General features: G+C 44.5%; 2 protein-coding genes across 15 annotated transcripts; one reads left to right on the forward strand and one right to left on the reverse strand.

Moving 5' to 3' along the window:
* Positions 1–45: 45 nt before the first annotated feature.
* On the reverse strand, positions 46–15564 carry LOC124222468 (cilia- and flagella-associated protein 43). 11 transcript variants are annotated; one of them, XR_011177518.1, is made up of 19 exons: positions 14215–15552; positions 9182–9283; positions 8940–9111; positions 8603–8859; positions 8197–8536; positions 7787–8135; positions 7446–7714; positions 7101–7358; positions 6750–7021; positions 6442–6673; positions 5945–6291; positions 5633–5885; positions 5216–5571; positions 4961–5142; positions 4278–4879; positions 3547–3966; positions 3349–3453; positions 1402–2819; positions 46–584 (listed from the first exon to the last, which is right to left on the reverse strand). XR_011177518.1 is itself a non-coding variant. In XM_069137331.1 (19 exons), exons 2-19 carry the CDS (start codon positions 9205–9207, stop codon positions 553–555), a joined length of 4794 nt encoding a protein of 1597 aa, XP_068993432.1. In that variant the 5' UTR covers positions 9208–9283; positions 14215–15559; the 3' UTR covers positions 46–552. The 11 variants fall into 11 exon arrangements, 10 of the variants coding, with proteins under 10 accessions (XP_068993432.1, XP_068993427.1, XP_068993431.1 ...); XM_069137331.1 differs by having other exon boundaries at positions 2498–2819; positions 14215–15559; XM_069137326.1 differs by adding an exon at positions 9547–9900 and having other exon boundaries at positions 46–2819; positions 9182–9456; positions 14215–15559.
* LOC124222470 (uncharacterized) lies at positions 10141–13928 on the forward strand. Of its 4 annotated transcripts, none has more exons than XM_069137340.1 (4): positions 10141–10543; positions 11972–12996; positions 13076–13336; positions 13430–13928. In XM_069137340.1, the coding sequence occupies exons 2-4, from the start codon at positions 12003–12005 to the stop codon at positions 13666–13668; spliced, it is 1494 nt and encodes a 497-aa protein (XP_068993441.1). In that variant the 5' UTR covers positions 10141–10543; positions 11972–12002; the 3' UTR covers positions 13669–13928. The 4 variants fall into 4 exon arrangements, with proteins under 4 accessions (XP_068993441.1, XP_068993439.1, XP_068993440.1 ...); XM_069137338.1 differs by lacking the exon at positions 10141–10543 and adding an exon at positions 10831–11021 and having other exon boundaries at positions 13430–13927; XM_069137339.1 differs by lacking the exon at positions 10141–10543 and adding an exon at positions 10831–10973 and having other exon boundaries at positions 13430–13927.
* Positions 15565–16800: the final 1236 nt, after the last annotated feature.

A 16800-nucleotide genomic window follows, 5' to 3' on the forward strand; every position in this document is an offset into this window, starting at 1 on the left:
GAACTTATTTCTCGGTGATCCCCACAGCAGCGGCCACTCGCTATCTTTCCACGCGAGTACGCTTCCAGTGCCATGACACGAGTGTTTTTTTTTTTCTTTTTTATTTTCTTATTTCAATACGATTGTTACACAACAGTCGAACTCGAATAATCAACTTCGCTCATGCCTATGTATGTACATGCATAGTATACTCACATAGCGCAATGTGTATTGGATAATAAATCGACGTTCCTAACGCTCCTGCGGTATAACAGACGCATACGTGGGTATAATATTATTTGAATACACGAGGCAGGAAGAGGCAATCCTCTGGACGCTTTACCAATTGAACCAATACACACAGGCATTTTCATTAATCCTCGCCAAATGATTCGGGACCAAAATTTCGATTCGTCCATCATTCCTGACGCGCTTTTGTACACACGAATGCGCACTTTGGGTATAATTTGCAAAGTTTCTGGTCTCCAGGTCAATCGGTTACTCGATTATATAGCTGATTTGTAAATTTGGTATGTATTGAATTTTATCCATGTACTAATTTGTGATCTTATCTTACATCCAGCTCTTATCACCTCGTTCTTTCGCTACAAAAAAAAAAAAAAACAGTGTGAATATAGATATAGCACAACTATTCCGTTTACCGTAAGAAAGTTATTTGCAGATTTTTTCAACCAAGAGAATCAGCGAACGGAGAAACCCCGAGCGTAATGAATTGCATAAGTTTTATATTGACTTTTGACCTCGGTGCGTTCTCCGCAGTTCTATTTATTAAACGCCAGTTTTCAATTTCTTTCACCTTGCCTTTGCAATTCTGCGCTCCGACGCAGACGGAGGATATTCGTTATACGCGACAAAGTTTTCCAGTTGGGAAATGTTGCGGTCATTTTTATTCCCACCGCGATATAGCAGAGTTTCCAAGACGCGGCCGAGGATTTCTGCTTGCACAAGTGAATCGATTTCTTTACGAATCAGCCGTCTTTTCTCGAGGCTGTGTTCGTTGTTTTTTTCCCATTTTACGCCTTGTTGCATCGACGGATATTGTAATTCGACATTGATAGATGGGCCTGAATTCAGGCAGAGGAACCCAACCCAATTAGCATTCACTATTCTGCCCGTGACTGAGCGTGCAATTCAAGTTCGACACGCCGTCGTCCCTGATTTTACCTCAATGCGCAAACTGCGCACAAATGATGCTGCGAAAATAAAGGTGTGAGTGTTTTGTGCTGTTGAAACCCGGTCGCACGTCTGTTTGAATTACAGATACCGATCGGTCGGATGGAGAGCAGAAAAAGGAAAAACGATCTCTTACTTGATTCATCCTTCGACTATGCCCGTACGGTATATTAATTTGCTTTTATATAGTCGATAGGAAATCAAAACAAAATAAAACATCCATATTACGTTTGGTGATAACTTCCGACTTGACGCGGGAGTTCCCCAGCTCTGATGTGTTATTTGCAGCAAAAGAATAAAGAAAGAAAGAAATAAAAAATACTGCTCCACACCCGTGACACATACTCGTACGCAGTGCTTGTTAATGCATTCGGAGCTTATTCCCAACTGCGCGAACCTGTTTTAAACAGCGAGATTATTCCATCAGACTCGGTTGCCAGGCAGATATTTTAATTAACCGGAAAAAGAGAGATGGAACGAGACAGCCTGTGCGGACGGGACGGAATTTCTCGAAGATACTTGCGGGCCCATCTGATTTAAAGTAGTAGGAGTAAATTTGCACACGACTTGTCATTTTTTTTCCCTTATCTTTAACGATGTATTTTACATGCTTTGACACTACCGCTCAATGACGATGACCGACTAAATTTTCACCCGATGGTCGTTAATTGAGAATTTACAATTAACCGCTATCTGGAGAGAAGAAATCACTTTCGTTTCGATTGGAAAGGACACGATTTAACGAGGAAACTGAGCTTTGGTATTACTGTTTTTAGACGTCGGGAAAGGTCAGGGAGCAAAAGCCGAGTATTGCAGTCAGCTGCAATCCGCTGTCTTTGGTGAAATATCAACCTTGAGGTTTGAGCAGATCTATGACGAAATAACGGAAAGCTATTTCAGTGTTTGGCGTTAATTTAAAAAGAAGTATCGATTGGCTGAAGACATGCGTGCATATCGAATTAGCTTGTTGACACGAAACGTGCCTTTTGAGATTACTGCAGTTTTCGGGATGTAAGTTGGCCGGTGCTGAGTTTCGCGATGTATCAAAATATGCACAAATACAGACCGTGTTAATTAATTTCCTTGTTCAATGATTTTAGCACTCTCGTTTTTCGCTCTTAGAAATAATATTTACATTATACAGTGATTTTTTCGTGATGGAGGCGACGAAACGATTCATACGTGAAAAAAGGCTTGAATATCGACAAAGATTGTTGAACTTATATCCACGACGCGGGGTTATCAAAGGCCAAGGCGATTCATTTATCCATTTATCTATTCATACGAGCAGCTCTAGTCGTACTTGTCGCGAGTTCTTTCCGACCTTCAGACTTGAATCTCAACGTAGGATAGGTCTTGAGCCTAAGGAGTTCTAATTCGGATTGCAAGACGAGGAGCTCGTTGTAGCTATCTTGCACGTCCTTAACCAATCTAGTCCTCTTCATGATAGCCTCCATTCTATCCTTTGTGAATTTATTCTCTTTGTCCATCGCTTCTTTCTTAACATGCGCAGAATCACGAGCGTTTGCCAGGCTTATCCTTTCTATCATCGCGTCCAGCCGCACGTTTTCTCTTCTCCGATACTTTATCGTCGTCCTTATCTTCTCTAGATTGTTCCTTTCAGCCTCGACCATCCTCCTATACCACTGTGGCAACAATTAAACTAATTATTCAATATCCTCTACCCGGTCCCAAGAAGTACCATTCAATAGACTGGGTGCAGTAACGATTACGTAAATCTACTACATACGACTATTTTCGCGGAAAATGAGACGGTTCTAATATTGCGTACCTGCGTAGGTTCCGCAAAGCTTGAGGAAAAATTAATAATAACGCGATGGAAATGTTGCTGTATGGCATCTAGAAGGTTGATGAGACTATTGATAGGAAAAAAAGAATGCACCGTCAACGGCGATGGTTTAGATTTGTATGAATATTGCATATAGGTATGTACATGTTATATGAACATCTGCATGTATCGTTCGCGAAGGCAATTGCAATTACAGTTTCACCGACGATGATTGTAATCACCGGCAAATTGTGTTTAAAGTGATGGGTCCGAGAGAACAATGCCACTATGGTTGGCCTCGTTTGAATACTAGGACGCAGTTTTTATCTGTGAGTAGTTCTTGACCTGGACGAAAGATCGCATTTGCCATTTCCAATTTTACCTACTTGATTCAACGATTCGATGTCTCTCTCGAATGTTATTTTCACGTCCTTATCCTTCAAGGCGTTAGTAGCGAACTTTCGCGTGTACTCTTGTATCTCCTTAGTTACCTGTCAACGGATAAAAATAAAAGTCTGTTCAAAACATTAGGTTTGCTACTGCGTCGATTCCGATAACTGTTTTTAGTGACAAACAAACGTCACCTTCACGTCCTCGAGGACTTTGACCTCTGCCTTGAGATCCTCCAATGATTTACACATGTAAGCGTGTCGCCACTCCTTGCAAACAATTATTCTGCGAAAACTCATCGTTCTTTTCATAGCGGAAAGTTTCAGCCGTCCTTCTTTGATTATGGCGACGTTTACGGCGTTCACCTCTTCCGCAGGTACTAAAACCGTCTCGGCGAAGTCGCTGACTTTGCCAAGGAGAACGGGGACTTCGACCTGTCCCATCTTTAACACCAGCTGAACCTCCATGTCTTCGACAAACCTTTGCCTAGATACGCGATGTTCCCTCAAGGCCTCCTTCAGCTGAACAATGCGATTTTGATTGGTAACGATCATTCTCTGATACAAAGCGACGGTTTGCTCAGCCTCGGCAAGTTCCACTGCGCAGCATTTCACCTTACGGTACGAAAGGTCTTCATCAATACTGATTACCGGCACGTATATCGTAAACATCATGGTTTGCACAATGTTTCATTTTCCAATATAGCTCTCCATGAAAATGGCATAAGCATTAGTCACTCGTTCGATGAATTATTACCTCAACATTACTCAATTGTTACTAACTGACAACAGGCATGCTTATCGGAATCGTTTCTGCGACGATCGAGAAGCGTAAACCACGACAGTTATTGCGCCGTTCCAAGGAACAGATTACGGCCGTCAATACCAGTATATCTAAGAGGTGCAGTATGAAATTTCGAACTCACCCGTATCTCTGTTTCGATTTTGGTCCTTCTCAACTTGCAAAGGTAACTCCAATGGTTCCCGTCAATTTGAGGTGGCAGGTTGCTTGGCATGATGTCAAGGCGGTGCAGACCCTTCAAAAACTCGATGCTTTCGGGTGGCAAGACCTCGGGCGAGTCTCCGGTGATGACACATCTGCCAATTTCTGTGAGGAAGGTAATCGACGTACACGTGCAGGTCTTTCCCGCTTTCGGACGTTTTTTGTAGTGTCTTGCCAAGTGCTCGACAATCGGAGGCTTCAGGTCGACGAATTCACCCCGAAACTTATCGTCCATAGTCTTTTCTCGCTTACATAGTGCCTCGTATCGGTTCCTCAGGTCCGCTACTGCCACCTCCAGCGTTGCCAACTCGTCCATTAATTCCTGACTGTATCTCGTCGCTGGTATAAGTTCGTTGTCTTTTAGATCCAGTATCTTTTCCATTCGACGCGTCTTCTCGAGGTCTCTCCATTTGGAACGAAGTAGTCGCAAGGTTTCCTGAAGAATCGCGGATTCCAGCTTTACCTTCTCGACCGAGAAGGCGTCCAGCTTTTCGTTGAACACTTTAATGTTCTCTTCAATGCTGCCTGAGTTCAATCATAAATATTACACCGTACGGAATTGCTGCTACAGAATTTAGTCTGATGGATAAATTGCAGGGCATTTACTCGTAGTCTGATGAAACTCCTCTTCAAGTAATTCTCTATACCGGTCACGTTCGATATTGAGCTTCTGAACCTTGTCCTCGTAGGCCATTATCTCTTTGACCTCCTCCTCGGTATAATGGGCAGGATCCTTCTCGATCAAGCACAAAGGTTTCGGCACGTCCTTCTTGACGTCATCTTCCCACCTACGGAAAGTAATGTGATTCAATGTAACCACGATCGATACACCGTAAGTCTTAGTTGAAATAATTTACTCACTTGACTTCCAAAAGTCCGTCCATAGTCTCCATAAGAGTCTTTTCACGGAAGTCATCCGCCATCAGTTCCAGCTGGCGTTCTTCTTCCTGCAAACGCTCCGTCTCCTGGATTTTCTTTTCTTCTGGTGTCATGTACGGTCTGACTGAGATCTCTTCGTCAGTGACAACAATTATGGTCTCCGGTTTCTCCGTTTGGTCCCAGACGGGGTCCGGCATAATTTCAGCTTTACAGTTCAGTCTGAACATAGTTAAAAGTTCGTTGGCGACGTGTCTCAGTTTTGATATCCTTTGAGCGATTTCAGTCATCTCTTGCTCCTTTGTGGACATCATTTCGTCGAATAGTTTGTTGAAGTGAATCTGAAAATAGGTGGAACGATAGTCGCTGATCACTCTTGACCCTTCCGGAAGAATAACTTACTTTCAGCTTGTCAATCTCTTCTCGTATAAAAACGCACTCCATCGCTCCCTGGATGTAGTTGTACGTCTGGAGCTGATTGAAATGGATGGGATCGCGTGCTACCCATCGATGTGTGGTGGTCCCCGTCATCGCGAGGGCTTCCGTTCTCCGAACGCGGTGTACCTCGTTTTCTGCATCATCACCGACTTCATTGCTCAGCTCAAACACTGAGACAGTTTTTTCTCTTTGTGCAGATCCGGATGGAGGGTCAAGGCTAAAATTATGAGCATTTAATATCGGTTCAATACCAACAGGGATCAATTTGAAGCATACTTAGATATCTCGAGGGAGAGTGTCTTCGCGTAGTGGGCCCACTTGTGCTCTTTCTCTTGGTCCCCGTTCTTTAACGCCAGTGGGTAATTGTCGACGCACGTATCGCCAAATATGGCACGAATAGACCGAGCTTGTACCATCATAGGCTTCCAGCATGTTTTCAGTACGAAAGAAACCACCCTCTCCTCCTCAAGTATCTGTTTCTCCGTCCAAACCTTCAGTTCTTCGCGATCCTTAGCAGCATTCTGAATCTTAAGCTCTCTGCCTTTCTTGTCCAGATCGAACTCCAGTACGGGCAACTGTTCCTTAGGATCTGCTTTCTCGTTCGCGTCCAGCAGAGCCTTTACCTAACAAGACAGTCTTTGACGACTATTGAAACGGCGCAGTAAAAGTCAGCCAATTACCGTTGAATACACCGGTTTCTATGCGGTGACCTTTTCACCCTGGACTCACTCGGTGCGTCGTGCGTACGGTGTAATTGAAAGTAAGTACGATACCTGGGCTTTCAATTTCTCGAAGTCATTCATGATGGCGTTCCTGGCCGCAATCGACAGTCGTTTTTCCGTCCGGTCCTTGATCGCCTCCTGGCATGCGACCCAGCTTTTACCTTCGTCCTCGATATCCTCCGGTACGAATCCCCACGTCGGCTTGGAGAACATGCGTTGGATCTCCGAGGAATCCAGCTTGACATTTGCTTTATTCAGCACTCTGGCATTTGGTTCACGATAGCTGATCAAATTCATGCATTAAAAATTGTGAATTTGGGTTAGTGGCTGTCAACGGCGAATCTAGCAATGAGACGTACCTTAGTTTGGTAACCACCAAAGTTCCGTTTCGGCCGAGAGATAGGATCATTGAGCCGCAGGGTGAAGCTATGGCCATTCTCGTTCCGCCTTCTTGGCGATGATGCGGTGCTAACATCGCGATTACCTTCTCGAGGTTAACTCCATCTCTGACGATAACCAGGCCGTCATAACCGGCCGTCACCACGTGATGACGGTCTGTGTAAACCCAAGGATTTCGTAGTTGATGGCCGGAAGGCAGAGCCTGGATGAGACGAATACCTTTGAAGTCGCTCTGCCGATGATTAAGGTGAGTTATGAGATTCCGACATCATAATTGTACGAATACAGGCACTGGTTATATATTTTCCCACCTGGATCTCCAGCCTGTGTAGTTGCCTGGATAGATAAGGAGCCCCGATGACGTCGCTGGAATGTCTCGGACCGTAATTTAGCGATTTAAATGCGTTCAGTAGCTCAACCGTGTATTTTTCTTCCGCAAAAAGATTCTCTCCAGGTTTACGGGTGTACACGATGATCATATCACCGACTGTCGCAGCGGTACTCGTTACCACAAGTACCAGAAGCCTGGCGCCTCCGTCCGCGTCTTCGTAGAGCAGAAAATCTACCGCCTACCAAAATAAGATGCATTCATTTTCGTTAGTCTATCGAAAAAGTATCGACCTGTCGCATCGTACTCGTAATTAGGATTCAATTACCTGTTTTCGCGTCTCCAGATAGCTTTGCACGTACATCTGAGACCCCGGCTCTCCTTTAATGAGAAAAAAATCCCCGCTTCTCGAACTCGCGACTCCCAGCAGTCTGCCACAGTACGAGAATTTAACGTTGTCCAGGGGCTGTTCGTTCAGGTGAAACGACGTGAGCAGGACAGGGTCGGTCACCCTGTACAAGCTGATCAGCAAGCACTTTCCAGCATCGGTGGTCATCGCGATAATCGGTATGTCAGGGTGGGACACGACGCATAGAACTGGAAGTCGGTGCAATGATCGTTTAGATTTGGCGCTGACTCTGCGATACGAGTTTCAGTTCGTTACTGTACCTTGACCCTCGTCTTTCAGAGAAAGTTTTCCCGTGCAAATACCAGTCGCTGGCTCGAAGGCATTCAACTGTCCGAATTTGTCAAACGACGTGATCATCTGGGCTCCAGGGTAAGCCCAGGCGATAACCAGGTAGCCGGATCCATGGCTGTACTTCAGGTCGAGGACCGGAGCTTTGCTATAATCATCGAGTGGTATTTCCCAAAAGTCACCGCGCTCGCCATAGAAGATAACGCTATTCCTTTGCCAGTGCACTGTCGCCTTGGTGGGATGTGAAGGAGCCCTGAGTTCCCATCGCGACTCCCAAACCACGTCGCTTTGCCGGTGTTCTGATGATGATCTTCTGTAAAACTAACTTGGACTTATAGTTCTAGGTCACGTGAGACAGACCTGTGAAATGTTTGCTTCTCACCCGTATTCGGGAGTTCGCGTTGACCACGAGAATCCCTCCTTGAACTGCCACAACCATCGGTGTTTTCCGACCGGAAACGTGCGCCGGCGTCACATCGCTTCGGATGATCATATTGCGTCTCCTTCCATCGCTCGTCATCAGCCAAACGCTTCCCAACGTGTCGCTGACCAGCAAATTTCCGTCCAATGTCCAGCTGACAGAGACAATCCTCTCGTCGACCTGTTTGATCTCCGTTGGTAGAAGCGACGCTATTCTTGAACAGACGCTGATCTCGTGGACCACCAATCGCCCCGACGTTGAGCCAAGTTGGACTATAGTGTAGGGCGCCATCGACGAGCATCTGGAATCAAGTCCAGATATCAGATGCGTATACCATAATGAACCCGTAAAGCACAATGCAACTCACTTGATGAGCTGCTTTGGGTCTGAGACACTCGTGCTCCTCACGGCCATCTTTTCGCCAGTTCTCCACTGCCAGAGGATGATATCGAACTGAGGAAAGGACGAGAGAGTGACGAGGTATTCCGTGCCTGAAAATGCACTCGACAGATACCCGTTCGGAGCGCCGTCGCTGCAGGTGGAAACTTTGTCTAGATTCGGGTATGCGAAGATCAAAACTCTGGGATTCGGATGTCTCTCTGCTATCGCGAACATTGAGACCACCTGTTGAATAGGAAAATTGATAGCCTTTGCGAATAGAAGAAGAAGAATGCATGCTGCGTTCACTCTTGTTCACTGTATACCGGATGCCCTGCCAGACATGAAACCCCGTCACTTTTTCCAGCATTTTCAAATTTCTCAACGTAGTTTTCACCCGTGTTCAGGTTGTAGAAACTGACGTAAGCTCCCCACGCTGAACCGATCACGTCTTTACCAATCAACACAAGGTCCTCTATGTCTCCGAACTTGATCCATCTGAAAACGAAGATCGTAGTTTTGATTGTTTGTGACTTTAGCGAGGTGATACTGTGTTCGTCATTCATACCTTGTTTCCGTCTTTGCGTACTCCATTTTTGTTTACTCGTTCATTCCGACCGGTGCTGACTTGGATCTGTTCTAAGTTAGTTTTCCACTGGTTGCATTTGCACTGGTGATGAAAATGTAAGAATTCTTATTCGGAATGTAACAGCAGGCTTTGGATACGCATTGTTAAGTCTAGGAATCGTTGGTATCAGCGTTACTCGTTGCTTAGCAACGCAACCCTCACAGGCTGATACGAGACTACACAACGTGGTAGACCATCGCATTATTTCCGTTTGTCTAGAAGAAGTGAATCTATTAAACTCGACCTTCATCAGAAACTGGATCTAGTAAATTTAGACGTAGTGGTTGTTAGTCAAACTATAGTACCTGTAATAACCAAAAGAACGCGTGGGTTTCAGGCTTAATTGTGGCTTGCCTTTCTTCACTACGTTCGTTCAAATCACAACCAATTGTGATAATGAGAGTATTTATGACGTAAACCCGACTCCATCTTTACACATGTCTGGTCCGTAAGGATTTCCGGTTTGAGTCACTGTTGCGCAAATTGCAGAAAGTGACATGCGAGAATAACGCGTTTTGTTGCGATGGCCTCCAGATTAGAATACCTCAAATACGATTGAACATATTCTTGTTTTCGCAAGTCAGGAAACCCCTTTTGTCATAAGCCATTTGAAAGGCGAAAGAGCTTCATCACTGAGAGAGTTAACGGCCGGATATCGACTGAAGTGAAAACAATTCGATGTCTCTTAAACGGGCCGTTGTGAGTCGATGGTTAATTAATGGGAACGTGATTGGCAGTGGTAAGTCGGCCAGTGGGCCTGCCAAACGGGGACTTAAGCTTCGGGATGGAAACGGGGAACGCGATAAAACAGCAGGCGGGGGGGGACAGGGGTCCGTTACAAACAGCGTCGCCCCTACATAATAATTGCAGTTCCTCACCTACGGCGTCATTCAAAGCTTACGATTATCCCGTTGAATATACCAGTTCGCAGCCGGTTCCGCATTCCTTCAAAGAAAATTCCCCCAGGATTCGATCCCGAGAGGCAAAAGCTTTCAGTACTTTTTCCTTTTTTCACAAGGAACGAGATCCATGCCGATAATTAACGAGAAACATCTTTTTTCTAAACAAATATTTTCAATACCGGTAGCCTGAATCTCCAGGATCACTGTCTCAAGACTTGGGCTTGAAACTTACCGTGTAAAAATATCTGATGCGTTGTGTTTCTTGGATAAGGATTTTTTTAATTGTGTTATTTGAATACAAAACCGAGGAACACGTTTCTCGGCATTTCCATGGGAAATTATTCTTAGCCAGTCGCTGAATGAAGCGAATGTTTAGCAAGTGACGAAGTGCGTTGCAGAGGTGAGTTTGCATATTGCAGAAAACTCTAACAGTTGGCTGTACGAGTGTATAATAGAACGCAGGGAAAGGAGAAAGAAAGATTGAGTAGAGTAAAAATAACTTCTTTTCAGATACTTGACTATACTCGTCACTGATTTCCCGGGCCGTGCGAGGTATTGCCGTTTGTGCATGCATGCATGGTGGTGGAACAGTAACCCAGTAAACCCATAGTTTATTATACGAACGCGACGCCCCTCCAAAGTCTGTCGCATATATAGACGATCTTGCCGTAAAATTTTTTATTTCTTCAAGGTTTATCGAGTGTAGTGACGATGATTCGACTTCTGTAACTTTCTCGTGACCCAACCAGGAATCATCCGTCAATCAGTCTGTGCTTTGTGATCGAATAGTAATTGTGCATCCCACGGTTTATCTGCAGTGTGCATTATATGTGAGTGGTCCGAGATTGGTAAAAAAAAAAAAATTGCGATTCTCTGCTGTAAGTTTTTATGCGAGTACAAACTATCGGTAATTTTTTTCTTCAAGCACCGATCTCGCAGTGACTTTTTAACATCTCTAAGATTCCGAAAAGCTTAGAATGATATAACGTGACATGAGTATAGAAATCAAATTCTATTTTCATTGTTGACTTGACTATGAATTTATTACATCTTTCTCGGTAGAACAAACTCATGCAGAGTGTATAATAAATGAGCTGCGCGATATTTTCACGGAAGTGATAAAATATATGAATTTTAAACACTCGTAGAAACGGCATCATTTGCATTTTTTATTCAAGTATCATTCCGGTTACTCTCAAGGGATGTAGCGGGTACCACTGCACTATTTGCATATCATGTAACAACGTACTGTGGGAATAATCCGTAAAAATACGGCTCTTGAATTTAAACATGGAAAATTAAATGTTATGAGAACGTACATATATGTACACCTAAATGTATAACGATACTCGAGATATTTTTACTAACATACTTTAATGTACCTGACAATGATTATGCCTGATAAGGGTAGTGACCGCTATACACTTTGTATGCAGAGAAAGGATTGTCGCGAGTGGCTTTGGTATTCAGAGGAAGGAGTGAGGCCATCTCGTAACGAATTCTGGGCACGCGTTTATTCCCCCTCTCAGCTCCGCGTTCTCCGGGCCAATTGTTTCTCCCATGAAGCCAAAAGAATTCACCGATTTTCACACTACGATTGAAATTCATGTATCAATTACCGAATACGAGAGAAAACCGACGAACTGTAACTAATCGCGCAGGGTCTGAATTCGCTTATCGTGTCGCATCTGATATTCGATCCGTAAAACTCATTTCGAAATGAAAGAGTCTCAGATGAACTACATAAACATTAAGAGTCAATCTCTAAGCCACTGCCGGAAGTACACAGTGCCGACATCGAAACTTAAACTTGTTTGTAATTTTTCAGCCGTAATTGGGGAATTCCGTATCGATTTAACATGACGAAAAAACAACAGGGATTACGAGTGGCAATTTTAGCCCTGACGCTCTTGGCGACTGTCGTAAATGCGACAGGATCTTCAGAAGCGTCCAATTCCAGTCTGCCAACGAACCACAAGCCAAGTGCTTTCGTCGTGCAAGAAAGCTTTAAGCCAAGCGTGAACAACACATTGCTGAAAATGGAGGCAAGAATAAACGTCGAGGACGGTCTAGACCTTACGCAATTCGAAGCAAAAGAGAGCTTGCGGAAGCCGTTGACTGTCTCGTTGCCGGTGAAAACCGGCGTGTCGTATGTAACGGCGGTCTCAGAGCCACGAATATCGTCTCTCGCGGAGCCGCAGCGAGAGGGTGAAGTATTCGACGAATCAAAATACTCGGGCCCCGTTTCCCCAGCTATCCCAGAGGACAGGGGACTCCGTACGGCGAACATTGCCGGAAAGGACAGCTACCTTGACGCCCTCGCACATTCCCGGACCAGCAAGGACGACAAGGAGGGTGTCGTGCCGGTGAACGGCCTCAGAATCAACGGGCCCAAAATCTTCCGCAGAGACTACAGCGAAGGCCCCGTTTACCGTCCCGAATCCGATCGCTACGGCGCTCCTCCGAAGAACCAAGGCCCCGTTTACGGGCCCCCCGATTTTGAAGGTCCCACCGAGCCCGCTCCGATCCAGCCGACGTTCTTCCCGACCCCCAGCAACTCCTTCTCGCTACCGGAACATTCCTTCGACAGCTTCGACCCCTCTACTGGATACGGAAGCCCTTCACCCCCCCGCGGAAAGCCGCAGACGTTATACGGGGCCCCTCAACCATCTTACGGAGCTCCTCAACCATCTTACGGAGCCCCTCAACCATCTTACGGGCTCCCGCAAGCTCCGCAGAACAGTTATGGGCCCCCTTCGGCCAGCTATGGCCCACCACCACCACAGAACGTCTATGGTCCACCAAGCAGCGGTTATCAGCCGGTTCAGGGTCCTCAGCAAGGTGAGGCCAGAGGTACATGATCCGAACTGTTATGGTTGGGACGTTGCTTTGGTATTTCGTGAAAGTAATGGAAGGTTCTTATTGATTTCAGGCTACGGTCCTCCAGCACCGACTTACGGGGCACCCTATGCTTTGCCGGGAATGCCGAGTCTGCCCTCGATTCCAATGATAGACTTCACCTGGCCCTTTGCGCTGAAGCTGAACGCTTTTACTCTGGCAAAGATAATATTGAAGCTCGTGATATTCAAGCTCATCGTTAAATTCATTGCTATCATTTGCTTACTGCTGTTTATACCGAAGTTGGAAACCAGCAAGAAGGACGATAAGCCGGAAGACGACTATGAGGGTCGCGGTATGCCGTCTTGTATACTTGTATTTAGCTCTACGTTCTTCACTAACAGTGTCGTCACTTGTACTGAAGATGATTCAACTTTTCCCCCTTTAGCTGACGGAGCTATGGATCGTCTCAATTTCCTCACTGCTATGGTGATGGGCTCCATCGACAAGCAGTACGAAGAAAATGAAAAAAAGGATTGCACATCCTTCACGTGTCGATTTAGGAGAGCGCTTACTTCCGGCGAATCTTGGGCCGATTATCTCCGGCTCTTCAATAGCTACGCAGTCGAGGAGGTGCGGAAAGTCGAAGAAAAAGAACGGGCTCGGCACGAAACGAAGAAGTCGTGACGGAGTGGTCAGTTCTTGAAATTAGGACGAAAAAGGCTTCACAACTAGCGCCATGACTGTAGAATAGTAACTTATTTATTTATTTATTTATTTATAATGTATCAAATATTTTAGGAATGAAGTTACTTAATTGAAAGAATAATTCTCGAGTGATTCAACGGTCCTCAAACTGCCCCGCATTTTCTCATTACCACCTACACGCATTCCAACCTTAATCAAATTACCGAAACTACGGTTACCGCTCCGCTTCGCCACAAATGAGTACCCCAAAGTACCTAATTTAATGAAGCTTCCGATTTCAATTGGGTTAACATCTCTTATTTACTACTTTGTCTTGGGCTGGTCAAGGTTTTAATCGTTTTCATGTTAATTCTCATCATCGTCCTTTGAGTGCAGGGATGTTCGTTTAAGTTTAATTATACCTCAGTCAATGCGTATTATCAGCACAATGTTCACGCAAAAGATTTCTGACTTGATGAACTCAAGGAGTTCAAAAAATCAGAGATTCAACTCAGTTGACAAAAGTCGAGATCGTTCATTCGTTACCTGACGATTTCAGCTGTCGTTCCGATCAGTCAATCTCTGGAATCTTGATCGCAAAATGGATCATCGCCGTGGTCGTCGATTTCCGCAGGACCGGAATTCACGTCGTCAAATGAGCTTTAGCAGTTTTCTTCCAATAAGCGTTTGCTGTCAGTTTGGGCTTGAACTTTGGGTTGTATCCGCTGACTGTCAACATCCACTGGTGGACTTCGAGCGCAGGATGTAAACGTGAATATTGCATAGCCCTCAGAGATCTTGGTCTACCCAGTATGAACCAGTCAAGCAACCGGTAAACACTTCCAATTTGCATATTATTGCGGAGTATGTCCGGTCCGAGCTTCATCTCACATGATTGTCTTAAAATTAATTACCTCGTACCTTTGTTTCCGTCTCATTTTCATCACACTGTCTCCTGTACTTCTTCATTTGGGAGTTTATGATAGTCGTGTAAAATTTGGGTTCACTGATCGCGTTGTTACGAAGTCATTGCGAATCCTTTATTTGTCGAACTAAGAATGAGTGACACTTAAACATGAGGCGTGTATCGTAGAATAATTTATGAGCTTCGCAATGCTGTCTAGAATAGTCAGCGTTCGATACTTGAACATGTTCCGCAGCTCAGCAAATATAACGACAGATCTTATCTATCCTCCGTTCTCTTCTCAGAATTGAATACCGCGTTCGTCACTAATGAGACTAAAAATAAAACGTAACTATAGGAATTTGGAACGTTAGTTGGAGTTACGGCTTCTTGAAATCTACGATCTCTTTGCTTTGAGAAAATTATTGGTCATCCCTCCGCGTGTGACTGCGGTAATTTGAATAAGTCGGCTAGTTATCGGAACCATAAAACAGTCGTCATTGCGGTAAGAGAGGATATGAAAAATTGGAATAACCTTGACTATCCACGCAAGTTGTCAACAACGTATCCCTCGGATAAGACCACCTATCCAATTAACTGCGTACCGCATACTTGCTGCATACACTTCGCGGTACGACTGCCAATTAAGTTTCTCAAACCGTAATTGGAGCAGAAGACCGCAAAGGCACACTTTTAACATTTTATTCTCTAACGTTACAATTGATTATAAAGTTCAAGATAAGTAAGCTCTAGTACTTCTAGATAGGATAAAATTAAGCATGTTAGCCTCGCAGCTTGGACGTCGTCACGGATCTTTTCTCATCGCAAGACCGTCTGAATAGGAGATGATCGCAGGGACGACAAAAAAAGAATTATAAAATTACAAAACCGGAAATCGAAGTTGCAGCAACAAGATGAAGATGCTAGGAGAACCAGGAGGATAAAAATTGCCAAAGCTGAGCTGATCACCAATGGCATGATACGCTCACAATGAGTTTCTTACGTGTATAAAATTGATGCAAAAGCGAGATACGCTTTCGTATTTATACTTCAAAATCTCCAAGATCCGTGCGACCTTGATTCTCGAGATTCGATTACCGCGGAAAAAAGTTTCAGAGTCCGGAGCATTTTCGTTTGGCTTGTATTGTATACCATTCCAACGTGATCATAATCGCGAGTTGACTTATGACCGGTTGAGAAGTTTATGAACCATGCAGTATCGCTGATTTCAATCAATTGTACTCGATATTGAATTCAGAATAGGTAATGTGTTTCGAATAAGGCGATTATTTATGCGCATAGATTTTACACATGTGCCAATTTGTCATGCCTGATCGCCATGCAGCACAAATAGTGTTTTTTTTCTTTTACTTCTTCATTACGTTTTCCTCTCGAGGGTAGATAGCTCATTGCATTGTCATGCTGGATTCCAAAGCCCAGCTAGACCCGTGCCATGCCTTTGACATAATCTGTAACAGATCTCGCGGTGAACAAATAAACAAAGCGATCTGTTTGAAATGGAAACGAGCAATCGAGGTCGCCTTATTCATACCGCTGTTCTACCATGCTCACTATATCCGAATGCGAATGCTCGTTTTACACACTCGCAAAAGTTATACGATCTAAATTCTCCCTAAATCTTTATCATCGTTCATCAACTGGCTCCATACTCGATTTTCTTTACAATTATGTATTACAAGAGACTTGAGTTTGATACTTGATTCACGCGCGAAACGGCCATGAATTTGAACTCTTCAGCTTTATCTATCGTTAAAATCGATGATGTTTCATTTATCACTATTCACAATACACGTATTTGTACAGGTACACAAATGTCTCTGGGTGTGAAGCCTAGCGGCTACAGAGATTTGTTTTGCTGGTATAATCAATGGACCGGAAGTACGTACGCTGACCGTTTCCGGTAGCAAATTCGGGTCACCCGCGCCTGAAAGACCGGGTGTCTACCTACCGACATCCCAGGTACAGCTGCGATTGTTTGTCTGTTTGTTTCGAATCAGGTTCCGTTGCGGTTTAAATATTATGTATACCTTTACTCACACCTGTATAGAACAACACCATGGGCATATAAATATCAGGAAATTGATGCTTGCGAATTTTTTACCGCGAACGTTAAATCACGACGCGACGATCTATTTACTGCGCAATTACTGAAGCTCGCGAAGCGTTGTAAACCACAGTTTTACGTTACTGAAAAGCGCAAGTGTAAT

The sequence above is a fragment of the Neodiprion pinetum genome, chromosome 6 (assembly GCF_021155775.2).
Source record: "Neodiprion pinetum isolate iyNeoPine1 chromosome 6, iyNeoPine1.2, whole genome shotgun sequence".
Classification (NCBI taxonomy): Eukaryota; Metazoa; Arthropoda; class Insecta; order Hymenoptera; family Diprionidae; genus Neodiprion; species Neodiprion pinetum.